The following is a 15,305-nucleotide window of genomic DNA, read 5'->3' as shown; positions in this document are numbered from 1 at the left end:
TTTGGAAAAAATGGTGTTTGACCAGACACAATGCTAGTTCACAGTAACAAATGAATTAACAGATTTTCGGCACACTTATAGGAAAGGGCATTCAACGTGTGTGACTCTGACACAAATGACTGAATAAGAGAAATGTATAATCAAAATATTGTGGGAGTTGTTTTGTTAGACTTCAGTCCAGATTTGGACATTATCATAATCTGCTGCTGGAGAAACATATGTGTTATGGCTTTACATTCACTGCTATATTGTAGATCAAGAGTTGCCTTTCTAACAGAACATAGAGAGAGTTCTTTAATGAAACCTCTCCAATATAATCTAGGTAGAGTCAGGCATTCCCCAGTGCAGCTGTCTAGGCCCCTTACTCTTTTCAATCTTCAATACCTGCCACTGGCTCTGAGTAAAGCCTGTGTGTCTATGTATGCTGATGACTCAACACTATACACGTCAGCAAGTGAAATCACTGCAACATTTAACAAAGCGCTGCAGTCCAATTCAGAATCGGTGGCAAGAAATAAGTTAGTCCTAAATATTTCCAAAACTAATCATTCACTAAACCTCAACTAAATCTTGTAATGAATAATGTTGAAATTGAGCAAGTTGAGGAGACTAAACTGCTTGGTGTAACTATGAATTATAAACTGTCATGGTCAAAACACATTGACGCAATAGTAGCTAAGATGGGGAGAGGTCTGTCCATAATAAAGTGCTACTCTGCCATCAACAAAACAGGTCCTACAGGACTACTGTCCAGTCGTGTGGTCAGGTGCCACAAAGAGGGATTTAGGAAAATTAAAATTGGCCCAGAACAGGGCACGGCTGGCCCATGAATGTACACAGAGAGCTAATATTAATAATAGGAATGTCAATCTCTTCTGGCTCAAAGTAGAGGAGAGATTTACTTCATCACTACTTGTATTTGTGAGAGGTATTGACATGTTGAATGCAGACACCCATGCATACCCCACAAGACATGCCACCAGAGGTCCCTTCACATTCCCCAAGTCAAGAACAGGCTACGGGAGGCACACAGTACTACATAGAGCCATGACTACATAGATTTCTAACCACATCAAGTAACTCATGCAAGCAGATCAATTAGATTTAAAACACAGATACAAGTACACCTTATGGAACAGCGGGGACTGTGAAGAGACACACACACATGGACACAGACACAGGCATACACACACTTGATAACATACAGTACATTCTGAAAATGTTGAGCCTCATTCACTTTTTCCACAATTTGTTACGTTACAGCCTTATTATAGATCGGATTAAATCGTTTTTTTCCCTCATCAATCTTCACACAATACCCCATAAAAAAACTGAAATATCAGCTCTACATAAGTATTCAGACCTTTATTCAGTACTTTGTTGAAACACCTTTGGCAGCAATTGCAGCCTCAAGTAATTATTGGGAATGATGCTAAGAGCTTGGCAAACCTGTATCTGGAAAGTTTCTCCCATTCTTCTCTGCAGATCCTCTCAAGCTCTGTCAGGTTGGATGGGGAGTGTCGCTGCACAGCTATGTTCAGGTCTCTCCAGAGATGTTTGATTGGGTTCAAGTCCGGGCTCTGGCTGGGCCACACAACAACATTCAGAGACTTGTCCCGAAGCCAATCCTGTGTTGTCTTGGCTGTGTGCTTAGGGTCATTGTCCTGTTGGAAGGTGAACCTTCACCCCAGTCAGAGGTCCTGAGCACTCTGGAGCCGTTTTTTTTAATCAAGGATCTCTCTGTACTTGGCTCCGTTCATCTTTCCCTCGATCCTGACTAGTCTCCCAGTCCCACATCCACACAGCATGATGTTGCCATGCTTCATGATGGTGCCAGGTTTCCTCCAGACATGACGCTTAGCATTCAATCCAAAGAGTTCAATCTTTGTTTCATCAGACAAGAGAATCTTGTTTCTCATGGTCTGAGAGTCCTTTAGGTGCCTTTTGGCAAACTCCATGCGGGCTGTCATGTGCCTTTTACTGCGGAGTGGCTTCCATCTGGCCACTCTAACATAAAGGCCTGATTGGTGGAGTGCTTCAGAGGTGGTTGTCTTTCTGGAAGGTTCTCCCATCTCCACAGAGGAACTCTGGAGCTATGTCAGAGTGACCATCGGGTTCTTGGTCACCTCCCTGACCAAGGCCCTTCTCCCCCGATTGCTCAGTTTGGCCGGGCGGCCAGCTCTAGGAAGAGTCTTGGTGGTTCCAAACTTCTTCCATTTAAGAATGATGGAGGCCACTGTGTTGTTGGGGACCTTCAATGCTGCAGGAATGTTTTGGTATTCTTCCCCAGATCTGTGCCTCAACACAATCCTGTCCTCGAGCTCTTCGGACAATTCCTTCGAGCTCATGGCTTGGTTTTTGTTCTGACATGCACTGTCAAATGTGGAACATTATATAGACAGCTGTGAGCCTTTCCAAATCATGTCCAATCAGTTGAATTTACCATAGGTGGACTCCAAGTTGTAGAAACATCTCAAGGATGATCAATGGAAACAGGATGCACCTGAGTTCAATTTCGAGTCTCATAGCAATAAAGTATGTAAATAAAGTATTTCTGTTTTTTATTTTTAATACATTTGAAAAAATGTCTAAAAACCTGTTTTTGCTTTGTCATTATGGGGTATTGTGTGTAGATTGATCAGGAAATGTTTTTATTTAATCAATTTTAGAATAAGGCTGTAACGTAACAAAATATGGATACAGTCATGGGGCCTGAATACTTTCCAAATGCACTGTATGCACTATTCACACATGTACACATGGGTTTTATGTTGTAGATATGTGGTCGTAAAGTATTGGCCTGAGGGCACACACTAATTTGGAACCAGAATGTATTTTGAAGTCTGTTGTGAAATGTATTGCAATGTTTTACAATGTATTTCCTACATTTTGCTGGACCCCAGGAAGAGTAGCTGCTGCCTTAGCCCTAACCCTAACCCCACCCCAAACCTAACCCTAACCTCACCCCAACCCTTACCCTAACCCTCCACCGAAATAACGGACGGAACCCACACTTCACGAGGAACCCGCAACTCAACTTATCTTCACACCCAATAGTTCCTCTTAACCATCGCACCCTACAACCAACTTGGTGGAAGCGGACACTGGCAGCTGGCGGGCCGAGCATAGTATGGGCTGGATTACTTGGGCTGCAACAACAGGAACAACACAAGACCCAACTCCAAACCCCTGGGCTGGTTGTGCCCGGACCCCCTGGTGCTCCTGCCCGGCAAGAGGAGTGCCCCTCCCCCTCGGTCTCCGCACAGCTGGAAGGTGCCGGATCGACCTTATTACAATATACCCTAACTTGGCCAGATGCCTGGGTGTTGGGCGCCGGGGGGCCCAGACACAGTCTGCCCCGGCATTACTCTGACACTCGGGCGAGACCTCTACACAACGGATCCCACGGGGTCAGCAGTGGACAGGTGTTGAACAACGGGTACTACAACAACAGACAATGGAAGGAACCACCATCTCCACACAGCAGTCACAGGAACTGCGACAACAGGTGGGTGTTGAACAACGGGTACTACAACAACAACGGCAGGACACACAGTCGGACAAGTGACGCAACATAAGGTGCAACACACAACAACGGGGGGTTCTACGGTGGGCTCAAGGGGTTTGAGGATAACAACCAAGGAAGAGAGGTGAGATGGAGTGAGCTGGGTGCCTGAGATGGAGCCGGCACTCATCATCGTCATACTAGTAACGGTGTCACATGACACCTGAACTACGTGACACAGAGGAGAGGAGACAACTCCTATGCCAACAAGGGAGCCCCAGTTAACACAGAGGTTCTTATGCTCAATGGGGTTGCAGGTTGGGCGCCACAGCATTGTGCCACATACCATCACGAGGCCATCAGGACACTGTGCAATAACCAGGACAAACATGAGGATTCACTCAGGCAAGTATCATCCGAAACAGGAGGATCCACACAGGTAAGTGTCATTTCAACACGTGTGGCACAAAAAGAAGTGTGTCGTGCTCACAGTGGCTACTAAGTGGTGAAGACTAGACACAACGTGGGAGCAACTGGAGGTCAAGGCGCACAACTATGGAGACACCGTGAGGCCACAAAACACCTCACAGAGGCTGTGCTTTGGGTTGGTTAGAACTCCAGGCGGGGGCACAACTGCCTCCAACACTCCCCGAGTCTGTCGCTACAACACAACGGTAGTAGGATCCAGAAGAACAAAGCAGGAGAACATCAATCGCTACATTAAAGTCAATGGGAAAACGGAGGTCAAGGCACGGCACCTATCGGCCGATCACAGTGTCACTGGGCACGTCACCGGAAAGAATTAAAGGTGCCAATCAAACCCCCAGAGGGACACAACAGCGTCCCACACTCCCCGAACCTGTCGCTAATTCACAATGGAAGTCGGAACGGAAACAAAGCAGCAGGCGACCACCTTTGAAATCAAATGCGTCCCTGTGCCCTCACTTGTTCTCCAGAACCCCGTGTCTCCCCACTGTTCACTACTTCGCCAAGGGATGGCTAGAGAACGGATCTCTCGACAAAACCGGCAACAACGACTGAGACTTCAAGACTACCCAGAAAGCCAGCACTGCACCCACACACACACACTTTTTACCATTGGACGGTTAAACTCCTGTACCCATTTCTTTCATTTTTTCTCCTCCTTGCCACCTGAGGAAGCTGAGTAGGCAGAAACACATAGTGGCTGGGACCTTTCTAGACCCGGTGTGTTGCCGTAAGAAAGGCGGGTTCCACCCAGGTGTTGGAAAGGTCTCCTTTTGGCTACTTTTTGCCTTTTTTAATACTTTTCTCTCTCCTTAGTTTGAGTTTTACACAGCACTTGACTATTGCAACGAGGGATGTGACAGCTTGGAGCAGGACTCAAGGCACTTCAATGAGCTATACGCTGCTCCCAACTGACCCCACCACCACCGCCCCAACGACACCAGCGACTCGACCGTCGCTCTCCCATCTGAGACGACGCAACAAGGAAACAACGGATGCTTTTCCCAGTCTACAACCAGCGACTTGACCGTCGAGCTGCCATCTCAGCCAATGCAACATGGGAACACAGGATGCTTTTCCTAGTCTACAACCAGTGACTTGACCGTCGAGCTGCCATCTCAGCTGACGCAACGAGGGATCACCAGAAGTTTTCCCAGTCCACAAACAGAGCAGCACACAGCGACCACCTCCCCGTCCGATCGGCTGGCCTCCGGTGTCAGTGGCTCCCACCTATATCACCTCTCACAACCGTCAACATCGACACAAGACAGGGGATGCTACGCTGAGTAGACCTTCCAACTGGGGTACTACGACACAGAAACGTGTCAGCGAATCCCTCGGGCACAGCGGATAGCGACGGTGGAGCGACACGGAGCAGGCCCTCATGGCTCAAACAGATGCGCAGGCAACGAAGCAGGGAGGAACCGGACTGGGCGGCAGTGTGGCACCAACACAGAGCACCCGACCGATGTGACATCCAGAGCAGATACGACGGGGGACTGCAAGCAGATCAATCTCCGATCCGGTAACGACCCCGACAGCAAATGTGTAACTTCGTTCTTTTTTATCTGTGAACTGTATTTTGAGTGCACATCAATCAGATTACCTACACATATTAACCAGCTCAAATAGACAGAAGCGTGATATATGGCAGACCAATCCGAACTCATCTCTTGGCATGTCCAGCCCACTCATTATCTCAGCCAATCATGGCTAGGGGGAAGGTTGATCACTTTTTCTGTGGCTAAACCAACTAGGCTCATCATTTAACCATTTTATTCATATTTACAGATGGCATACACGTTTGCTATTAAGGCACATGAAAGTTTACATGTTCTAGACGGAGTTCAAATGGGTCTCATGTGAAGTAGTGACCCGCGACATGATCCTTGTTTCCTGAAACGGGTAACATATTTGATTAATTATTTGGATGCAAAGAGACAATGTGCAATCCTGCAGACATAAAACAATCCTGCAGACATAAAAACAACAAAATATAAATGCGACTTGTAGCAATTTCATTTGATTATTGTTTATTGATCAATCGACATCAATTGTTCAGTGGAGAAACGTACTCCACTGGTTTCATAGTTTGTAGGATACATTTATGAACAAAGTATACATTTTACACTGCTACAGACTGACAGAACTGCCAAATTTAATGTAATGTCTACTTACTGTCACGCTGAGTGTTATTCTGTAATAGTGATTGACTGATGTTGTTACTAGTTGCCAGTGTCGTCTCTGTAGTATAATGGCCACTATATGTACCTGTGAACAGACGGCATTCCATAATTATTGTCCCTATGTTAACATTTGCACTGGATTAAAGGTAGACAGCAATATCACATCATCATACACAACAGCGTGACATCTCGCCTAAAGAAATCAACTACAAAATTGTAATCTGCCATTACTTGCCCCTATTGGCTCTTTCCCAGAAATGGAAATGCAAGCCGCCGCACCGAGCAACCACAAGCCCATTTCACCAACACTCCATTGTAGTCACCGTGTTCCGCTAAGCCGTTTCTTGTGCAAAACTCACAGGAGCTATTCTCAACTGAGGCGCAAGCCAACGGTTGAGAGGAGGTTCGCCGGGATGAAGGTGTATTGTTGGCCACTTACCAAGTTCCTCTACCCTTCGGTGAAAGGGTCTGGCAATTACTTTTGATCTAGGAACTCTTATTGCGTAGGGAAACATCACCTTTTTTGGGGCGTCATATCCTGAGCTTCACTCAGAGGGGAACTCCACCTCTAGCCCCTAGTGGCAGCGGGGATGAGGTTTGCATTCCACCGTCTCAAAGATGAGGGGGAGACCATACATCCGTGTCCCACAGGCAACTGGATATACCTTGAATACCGTAGGGTGCCCCCAGCGTTAGGAGCGACTGACATGCCTAAGTTGCTAGGGGTGGCTCAGTGCACAAACAGCACGACTGCGTGGATCGAAGATTGGGGGGGGACGGGTCGGGCGGACCGGCGGATGTTGAAGTGCAGTGTCACTCCCTCGATAGCTGGAGACGTTGAAGGGCCGTGGTTGCGGTTAGCCTAAGTCTCAGCTTGATGTGGATGGGTGTGTTGTGTCGCTCCCTCGGTCGCTGGAGACGTTGGAGGGCCTGTGTTTGCGATAACCCTGAGTCTCAGCTTGTAGATGGATTGGTGGGTAGGCGGGTGGGTGGGCGGGTGGAAAGGTGTTTTGTGTCACTCCCACGGTGGCTGGAGACGTTGGAGGGCCCGTGGTTGCGTTTGCCCTAGGTCTCAGCTTGTTGGTGTGGAGGTGGGTTCTGTCGCTCACTCGATGGTTAGAGATGTTGGAGGGTCCAAGGTTTCAGAAACCCTAAGTCTGTGGCTTGGGCCGAAGACGTTGTGGGCCCGTGGTTCCGGCAACCCTAGGTGTCCAGCATGGGACCTTTGGAGGGCCCGTAGTTGCGGCACACCCTGAGTCCCAGGTCCAAGCCAGAGACGTTGCCGGTCCCATGGTAGTGTCAACACCGAGTCTCATGTTTCCATCGGAAATGTTGCAGGACCTGTGGCGGCATGATGATGTGCTGTGGGTGGTGGTGTTGGTGGGGCTCGAGGGTTTGATGTGTCGCTGTGACTGTCGTCAGAGTGGGTTTCGCTGCTGGAGTCATATTCGACACGTCCCGAGTCATGTATGGGCTCCGAGGCCCTTTTGTTGAGCCCGTTGGGCATGATGGTGCGGCAGATGATGGCTTAAAAGCAGTTGGTGGTGTGCAAGGAAAGGGGCCCGTAGGGGCTGCGCAACCGCAGAACGGTGCTGTGCTTTGCAGCGAACTGATCGAAATCATGTCGCTTGTGGGGTCAGACACGTCGAGGAATCAGTAGAAGCGCGAGGGCCGTAGGGTGCACAGAGAGAACATGGTAGCCTCCCACTCCGCTAGGTAGATGTCGGTGGGGGCGAATCGCTTGCCCATCACCACCCCCTTGATCTGCAGGTAAGAGTCACAATAGCGATAGCGATAGCTCTAACAGCCACAGGAGTCCCTTGTCCGGTCAGCCGGCTTGAGGGTGGCACTCGAGGCAGGCGCCCATCACGGCCAAGCCCAGCTCCACTTCGATGTTGGTGTAGAGGCTGTCCACGTCCATGGTGAACAGGAAGTTGTCGGCGCTCAACCTTGTTGCACCCACCTTGTCCAGAAAGTTGCCCGTGTCCCTGATATAGCTGTTATGCCTCATCGCCAGCAGGTGTAGGTTGGCGTTTATCCATTGGGTCACCCCGTAGGTTTCGCTGCCACAGTCAGAATTGATTGGTCTGCCGGGGGGCACCTCGTGAGGCACTGGCGAAGTAGCCGGGTCCTTGTAGATGTTGGGCAGGAGGTAGAAGCTCCGGGCCTCTCCCCACCAAGTAGTCGACCTTTCGAGGCCGCGGAGTCCCGTCCTCCACCTGCCCTTCGAGCATACCTCTGATGAGTTGGTCTTGTGTGTTCCTTTTGCTGCTCTTGCGTGGTTCCACCGGTCCCATCATTCAGGTCCCATCCCCGCCGGTCAGCCCCTTAAGTCCCTCCTCCTCCCCCCGTTGTCTGAGGGTCAGTGTCGATCATTCCCTCTCGTAGCGTTGTGATAGCAGATGGCGTTTTTCCTTCCTGCAGGGTGACGAGTCAATTCCTGTCACCTGCGGGTGGTGTGGGTGGTGTCCGTGTTGGTGCTTCCAGTGTTGCCTGTGCCTCTTCGTTCGCCACCTCCTCTGTCTCGCTGCCAGTCAGAGCCCGAGTGAGGGGCGGTATGAAAGTGCTGTCGTCATATGTCAGCCAGTTTCCCTGGAGGCTGGGGAAGAATCTTGGCGAGAAGGTGTTCTCGTAGCTGTCCGCTAAGTAGATTTTGCGCCCAGCGACTGCCGAGGTACCAGGCCTCTCGCCAGTTGGTGCACTCTGTCTGTACGATGAGGGTCGCTGTTCCTCTGCCCTGTAGTACCTCTCCATCACCTCGGTTTACCTCTGCTTATTATATTTATTTGACACTGTCAATCAATGAAATACGAATTAATAGAATGGGCTTGGAAGCTCTAACCCTGGTAATTTGACACTCACAATGGCTTCCTGTGATGTAATAATTACCATGGTAATGTAGAACGTTCATTCAAATGATGCTAACTGATGTGGCTCATGCAATGGAATGTATTTTTTTTGTAATGTCATTTGAGTTGATTCAACAAATCACAACACATATTGATGGGTACACTTCCTGCCTTTACTTCCTGCTTTGCGCTTATGGGTACACTCGCATTGGCCGCCAGTCCACCCGTTATGCCATCATTTACTTGAATGGGGACACCTGTTCTATTCATTCTTATGTCTATGGGGTCAATGCTCAATATCTCTGTAAATGTGCCATTACATGAATTACATGAACAAAGGGGGAAAAGAATAGTGGTGGAAAAAGTACCCAATTTTCATACTTCAGTAAAAGTAAAGATATCTTAAAAGAAAATGACTCAAGTAAAAGTCACCAAGTAAAATACTACTTCAGTAAAAGTCTAAAAGTATTTGGTCTTAAATGTACTTATGCATCAAAAGTTAAAGTAGAAATCATTTTAAATGTTTTATATTAAGCAAACCAGACAGCAATTTTCTTTTTTATTTTATTTACGTATAGCCAGGGGCACAGTTCAACACAATTTACCTCGAAACATTTGTGTTAAGTGAGTCTGCCAGAATAGACGCAGTAGGAATGGCCAGGGATGTTCTCTTGATAAGTGTGTGAATTAGACCATTTTACTGTCCTGCTAACCATTCAAAATGTAATGAGTACTATTTGGTGGGAAAATGTAAGGAGTAAAAAGTAGATTCTTTTCTTTAGGAATGTAGTGGAGTAAAAGTTGTAAAAAATATAAATAGTAAAGTACAGATACCCCAAAAACAACTTAAGTAGTACTTAAAAGTATTTTTACTTAAGTACTTTACACCACTGGAAAAGAAGGAGATGTGAGATGGCCATAGAATGTTGCATTGTTGCATCACCAGCTGTGGAATCCCCCATTACTCTAAGCTCTAGATTGCCGATGATTGGAAGTACGGAATCACAGAACTCAAATGTGTCACAATGGACCAGAAGGTATTAAATCCTGTTAAGATGTTCTGTGGCTTCACATTCAGAAGAACCTCCCCTGCTCTTGACCTGGCTTGCTGCTCTCCCTTGCAAGCAGCATGTCCTCAGCAGCCTGTGTTTCGGAGAACCCAAGGCAAAGCCCTTTCACCCCAGGACGCTACCCAGACATACCCATGTCTCCAACTGCCCTCTCTAAAGGCGACACACTGAGTTGCCAGGATGGGTAAGACTTTAGTTGATCAACTCACATAGAAAACATTGTACCTTGTTGATTGATATTGCATAAGTCTGTAGAGAATCAGAATGTCAATGCATAAAGAAATAATGTAGTTTGGATTTGTGTCATATATTGAGATGCCAAGAGAAGCTGATTGTCCCATAGGCTCTTCACTAAACTTGCTAGCCAATCGGCGGAGTCCTCCAGCGTGACATCAGGGTCATGTGACCTGAGCAGGCAGATCATGTCCCAGTTGGAGTGCTACCTGTCCAATGAACACCTGGCAGAGGACGGCTTCCTGCTCAAACACGTCCAGAGGAACAGGATGGGATACGTCAGCCTCAAGCTGCTCACCTCCTTCAAAAAGGTAATGGCAGCTTTATGAGATCAAGATGGTTCCCTCATTTGCTATTTTATTAGGATCCCATTTAGCTGTTGCAAAAGCAGCAGCTACTCTTCCTGTTTCAAAACATGAAACATGACATAATACAAAACATTAATAAACAAGAACAGCTCAAGGATAGAACTACATACATGTATTTTTTTAAAGGCACACATAGCCTACATATCAAAACATACACACAAACTATCTAAGTTAAATAGGGGAGGGGCGTTGTGCCATGAGGTGTTGCTTTATCTGTCTTTTGAAACCAGGTTTGCTGTTTATTTGAGCAATATGAGATGGAATGGAGTTCCACGCAATAATGGCTCTATACAATACTGTACGCTTTCTTGAATTTGTTCTGGATTTGGGGACTGTGAAAAGACCCCTGGTGGCATGTCTGGTGGGGAAAGTGTGTGTGTCAGAGCTGTGTGTAAGTTGACTATGCAAACAATTTTCAACACATTAATGTTTCTTATAAAAAGAAGAAGTGATGCAGTCAGTCTCCTCAACTCTTAGCCAAGAGAGACTGGCATGCATAGTATTTATATCAGCCCTCTGATTACAATGAAGAGGAAGACGTGCCACTCTGTTCATTCACTCCAATGACTCTCAAACTTCTAATTCAAGAATTCCTTACAGCCAATTTACTGTGATGGTGAATATTATGTAAGCCTGGTCTGAAAAATATTGTGCTGTCTTGCCAACTACAATGACCAAAGGAGTTGACAAGACCGTACAAACAGATCTGTGACCAGGCTATGTGGATATTGGTAAGGTTTGAAAACACAACCCAAAGCAAACCTGTTGTACGTACGGCATGTTTAACAAACCAAACCTGGGCCATGTTTAGTAGCCAAATGTTGAACACTGCAGATAGAAATGCCATGAACAGATGCCATGAATAGAACAAACATGCCTCACTGACATGTAGATGTGGAGGATGATGTGATTCTTTATTCTACATGTCAGGCATGTTTGTTCTACATATCATATTTATATCTGAATGTTCCAAAACGTTGCATCTTGCCATTTCGTCATTGTAAATAATAATTTGTACTTGACTGACCTGCCTGGTAAAATACCTGTGTGTCTCAGATGAAGGAGCTGACGAGAGACTGGCGCATCACCCTGGCCGCAGCGCTGTGCTCTGATTCGCTGGAGGTCAACAGGGAACGGACCAAAGTGAGGCGCAGAGAGCCTCTGCCTGATTGGCTGTTGAGTGCCCCCAACAGCAAGCTGCTACTAGCCTGGAACCTGTTTGGGGAAAACACAGGAAGTGACATCACTACCCTCAGCAGCTTGGACCAGCAGGTAGTCCTAGAGAAAGCTCTGAAGCTGTTCAGTGTCCATGCTGCCGTGGCCTCTCTGCGTATCCTCCGTCCTGGGAAAGAGCTTCCTGTGGAGCTGAGACGCCATGCCAGGAGGCATGCCGAGCTGGGCCGCAGGTAAAACCAAAGGCAGCGTTTGTTGACTATTGATCATCAATATTGTCCTCAATTAGGGCAGCCTCTATGAAGTCCCGACATTGCTTCTCACTTTAGATACCTGTTTGTGTAGTTTTACAGGACTGACAGACATGGGCGCTGTCCTATATACATAATTACAAAGAAATGCATTGCAAAACTATTGTGCACTGGGAAAATATGGCAAAATATCTCAACTGTTGTTTTCCATGTTATCAGGACGTGTGCTGTGGTGGAGTTTGAGACCCTGGAGGGGGCCAGGTTGGCCTACCGAGCCCTGCAGAGAGGAGGAACAGAGGGGGCCGTGGTTTGTGTCGCCAGCCTGGGCAGCCCTGGCACGCGCTCACCCCCCTCCTCCTCGTCCCAACCCACCAACCGGCCGGCGAAGAAGGAGGGTGAGGAGGACCCCAAGCCAGATCGAGGCCCCGAGGTGACTAAGGTGTCCCAGAAAAATCCCAAGGTGAAATCTAGATGTTTCACCAACAGCTCCCTGAAGGATCCAGTCCTGTCTAGATGTTTCATAAACAACTCTATGAAGGATCCGGAACTACTGAAGAGCTTAGAGTCTGACCCTGCCCCGGCCAAGGCCACAGTCCCAACCCTGGGTTCAGCCCCAGCCAGGCTTTCATGCAGAAGGATCCAGCGCCGTAAGTCCCTGGACAGCCCCCTGGGCCTGGAGGGTCATTGCCAAACATCACAAAGGGATAGGCTCTCCTCCTCGGACAGCCATGCGTCCCGCGTCCCCCTGGTCCAGTCTAAGCTCCGTGGCTCAAGGTCTGGAGGTGTTGGAAGGAGCAGGTGCTCTGGGGACCATGCACAGGAGAAGGTGGCTTGCCCCTGGGTGCAGCACCAGAAGGTGGCTGCTAGCGCGGCCCTACTCCACCCGGAGACCCCGGGCAAGCTGCGGAGACAGACTCTGCCCCTGAGGGTGGTGCGTCTGCCCCAAGGACCCTACGGTACCAAGGGCTTCTATGGAGGCAGGGGGAGAGGGAAGCTACCTCAGCAGCAGTAATCTGTCTGTCTATTTAACGACAAACCTCTTCTGGATGACACCCTGTCTGTCCCTTTAAATGTTTCGACTGATGAAATTAAATATATTGTAGTGACCATTGTTGCCATGATAACAAAAAAGTTAAGTAATCGAAACGAAAGCGAAATAAAACATTTTTCATATTAAACACACAGTATTTGTTGTGAAATACCTGTAAGAGCTCTCCATGAGAGCATTTGCTGATGTCTGTGCTATTACTCTGTTATTCACTGACACTCTTGATGTTGCACCAGATCTGGAACCAGGGGCACTGTTGTCCTGCTTTATAATACAGAATGAAGATAAATGCATTACACATTTTTTTACAGTCAAATAGCTCTAAATGGCCATTTAGATGTAAAAATGTAATGACCATGTAATGAGCATTGTTACAGTTACCTCAGGGCTCTCCAACCCTGTTCTTGGGGAGCTACCTAGTTGTAACTAACTTCATTCAGCTTATCAACCAGCTAACTATTAAAATCAGGTGCGGTAGATTAGGGATGGAGCGAAAACCTACAGTACAGCTTTATCCCAGACGTTATTACTGTGCCTTACAGATAGTTTGTTTCACCTTAAGCTCAGCGTTCAGTCTGGTTCAACCACCAGGCTATATTACAGATGGCACCTGACTGACAGTGACAAGTTTATAGAAGTAGTGACTGAATACTTCCTCACAATCAACCCCAAACCTAAACAACGTACAATATAAACCTGGTATAAAACCCCAAATGTAAACAAAGGCTTATTCAGTATTAAATCTTAACCAATGCATTGCACAGTATGCTGTGACAGCATGGACCAACCATATGCTGAACATTCCCCACACTCACTACGTGTGTGCCCCAAATGGCAGCCTATTCCCTACGTAGTGCACTACTTTCCACCAGGGCCCAAGTAATGCACTATGTAAGGAATAGGGTGCCATTTGGGATGTATCCCAAACCTCGATGGAAAGGATTCCCCCTGTATTTCCTACTAATTGTTTCCATGATTTTCGATGTTCTGTATATACAATCGCTTTGCTCTCTGCGTAAATCATATTGTATATGTGTTATTTTAGCTGATGTAATCCTAAAGATGTTTGTGAGAGTTCAGAGCAGCATTGAATGAAGCCTTGTAATGTACACTCCTCAGTCGCTCCATAGTTGGATTCAACTTATTGATACTAACAGCTAATGGCAATTCATTCACATTGTGGGTTTTGAGAGCTTATACTTTTAGGGGGAAATAACCTGAATCAACAGTGTATGATACAGATGTCTGTGGACAACATGCATGGTACTTATTAAGTCTTAAAACCAGGAAGTTATAATCTGTTGATATTAACTTTTCAGTGCCAGAAAAAGTGTGTTAACACCTCCAAATAAAACACACTTTGTGTAATATGATATGTGCTAACTTCCTGGTAATATGCATCCATATGTAATAGATATTGAATATTACTGGTTGTTTGTTTGCGCTGATGTACAGTATGTGGCATCTTTAAAGTTGAGCCTTTGTCTCTGTGATATTGTGTCTCTCGGGTCCCAGATCTGTTCGTGCTGTCTTGCCCAATTGAGTGAAACAGCACAAACAGATCTGGGACCAGGCTAGCTGCACCTGTTTGCTGCCCTGGTTGAGAAACAGCAGGTATCTTCTCTGTAGTTTATCTTTGTATGTGTCCCAAATAGAACCCTGTTCCCTATGTAGTGCACTACTTTTGACCAGGGCCCAAAAATGTTGTAATATCCCAAACAGTCAGTTTCACCAAGTACGAATTCCAGCTTTAAAAGATTGTCTACTAGAATTGTAGAACCTTTTTAGGACTGGTGTAAAAAAAAACCTATGCCAACCGTGTGGAATTCTCAGGTGAAGGGCTAGAAGTGTGTGTGTGTTTCTGCGAGCATGGGCATGTGTCTTATCCTTTTCATGATCAACGTAACACTTGCTGAAAAATGTATGTAGGGTTTTTTCCCAGAAGAGAGAGGAAGCTGAAGAGATAAGGTCATACGTTTCGCTTACGTTTCGTGTTATCTACATGAGAAATCTGCACTAATAAAATGTGTGTGTATATATATATATTGTATTTCAAATTGTATTTGTCACGTACCGAATACAACCTTACAGTGAAATGCTTACTTACAAGGCCCTAACCAACAATGCAGTTTAAA

At 46.8% G+C, this 15,305-nt stretch overlaps 1 protein-coding gene across 1 annotated transcript; it reads left to right on the top strand.

Moving 5' to 3' along the window:
* Positions 1 to 7,190: 7,190 nt before the first annotated feature.
* Positions 7,191 to 13,422, top strand: LOC106600550 (la-related protein 6). The gene is made up of 4 exons (XM_014191985.2): positions 7,191 to 10,280; positions 10,440 to 10,641; positions 11,755 to 12,104; positions 12,342 to 13,422. Exons 1-4 carry the CDS (start codon positions 10,156 to 10,158, stop codon positions 13,132 to 13,134), a joined length of 1,470 nt encoding a protein of 489 aa, XP_014047460.1. The 5' UTR covers positions 7,191 to 10,155; the 3' UTR covers positions 13,135 to 13,422.
* The last annotated feature ends 1,883 nt before the right edge of the window (positions 13,423 to 15,305 follow it).

This window comes from Salmo salar, chromosome ssa03 (assembly GCF_905237065.1).
Source record: "Salmo salar chromosome ssa03, Ssal_v3.1, whole genome shotgun sequence".
Classification (NCBI taxonomy): domain Eukaryota; kingdom Metazoa; phylum Chordata; class Actinopteri; order Salmoniformes; family Salmonidae; genus Salmo; species Salmo salar.
The sequence above is the reverse complement of the archived record's forward strand: the minus strand, read 5'-3'. Positions and strand labels throughout refer to the sequence as shown.

Coding starts and splice junctions, on each gene's coding strand:
- LOC106600550 (XM_014191985.2), top strand. CDS start 10,156: ATGTCCTCAGCAGCCTGTGTTTCGGAGAACCCAAGGCAAAGCCCTTTC. Junction 10,642..11,754: donor TGCTCACCTCCTTCAAAAAG/GTAATGGCAGCT, acceptor TGTGTGTCTCAG/ATGAAGGAGCTGACGAGAGA. Junction 12,105..12,341: donor CATGCCGAGCTGGGCCGCAG/GTAAAACCAAAG, acceptor CCATGTTATCAG/GACGTGTGCTGTGGTGGAGT.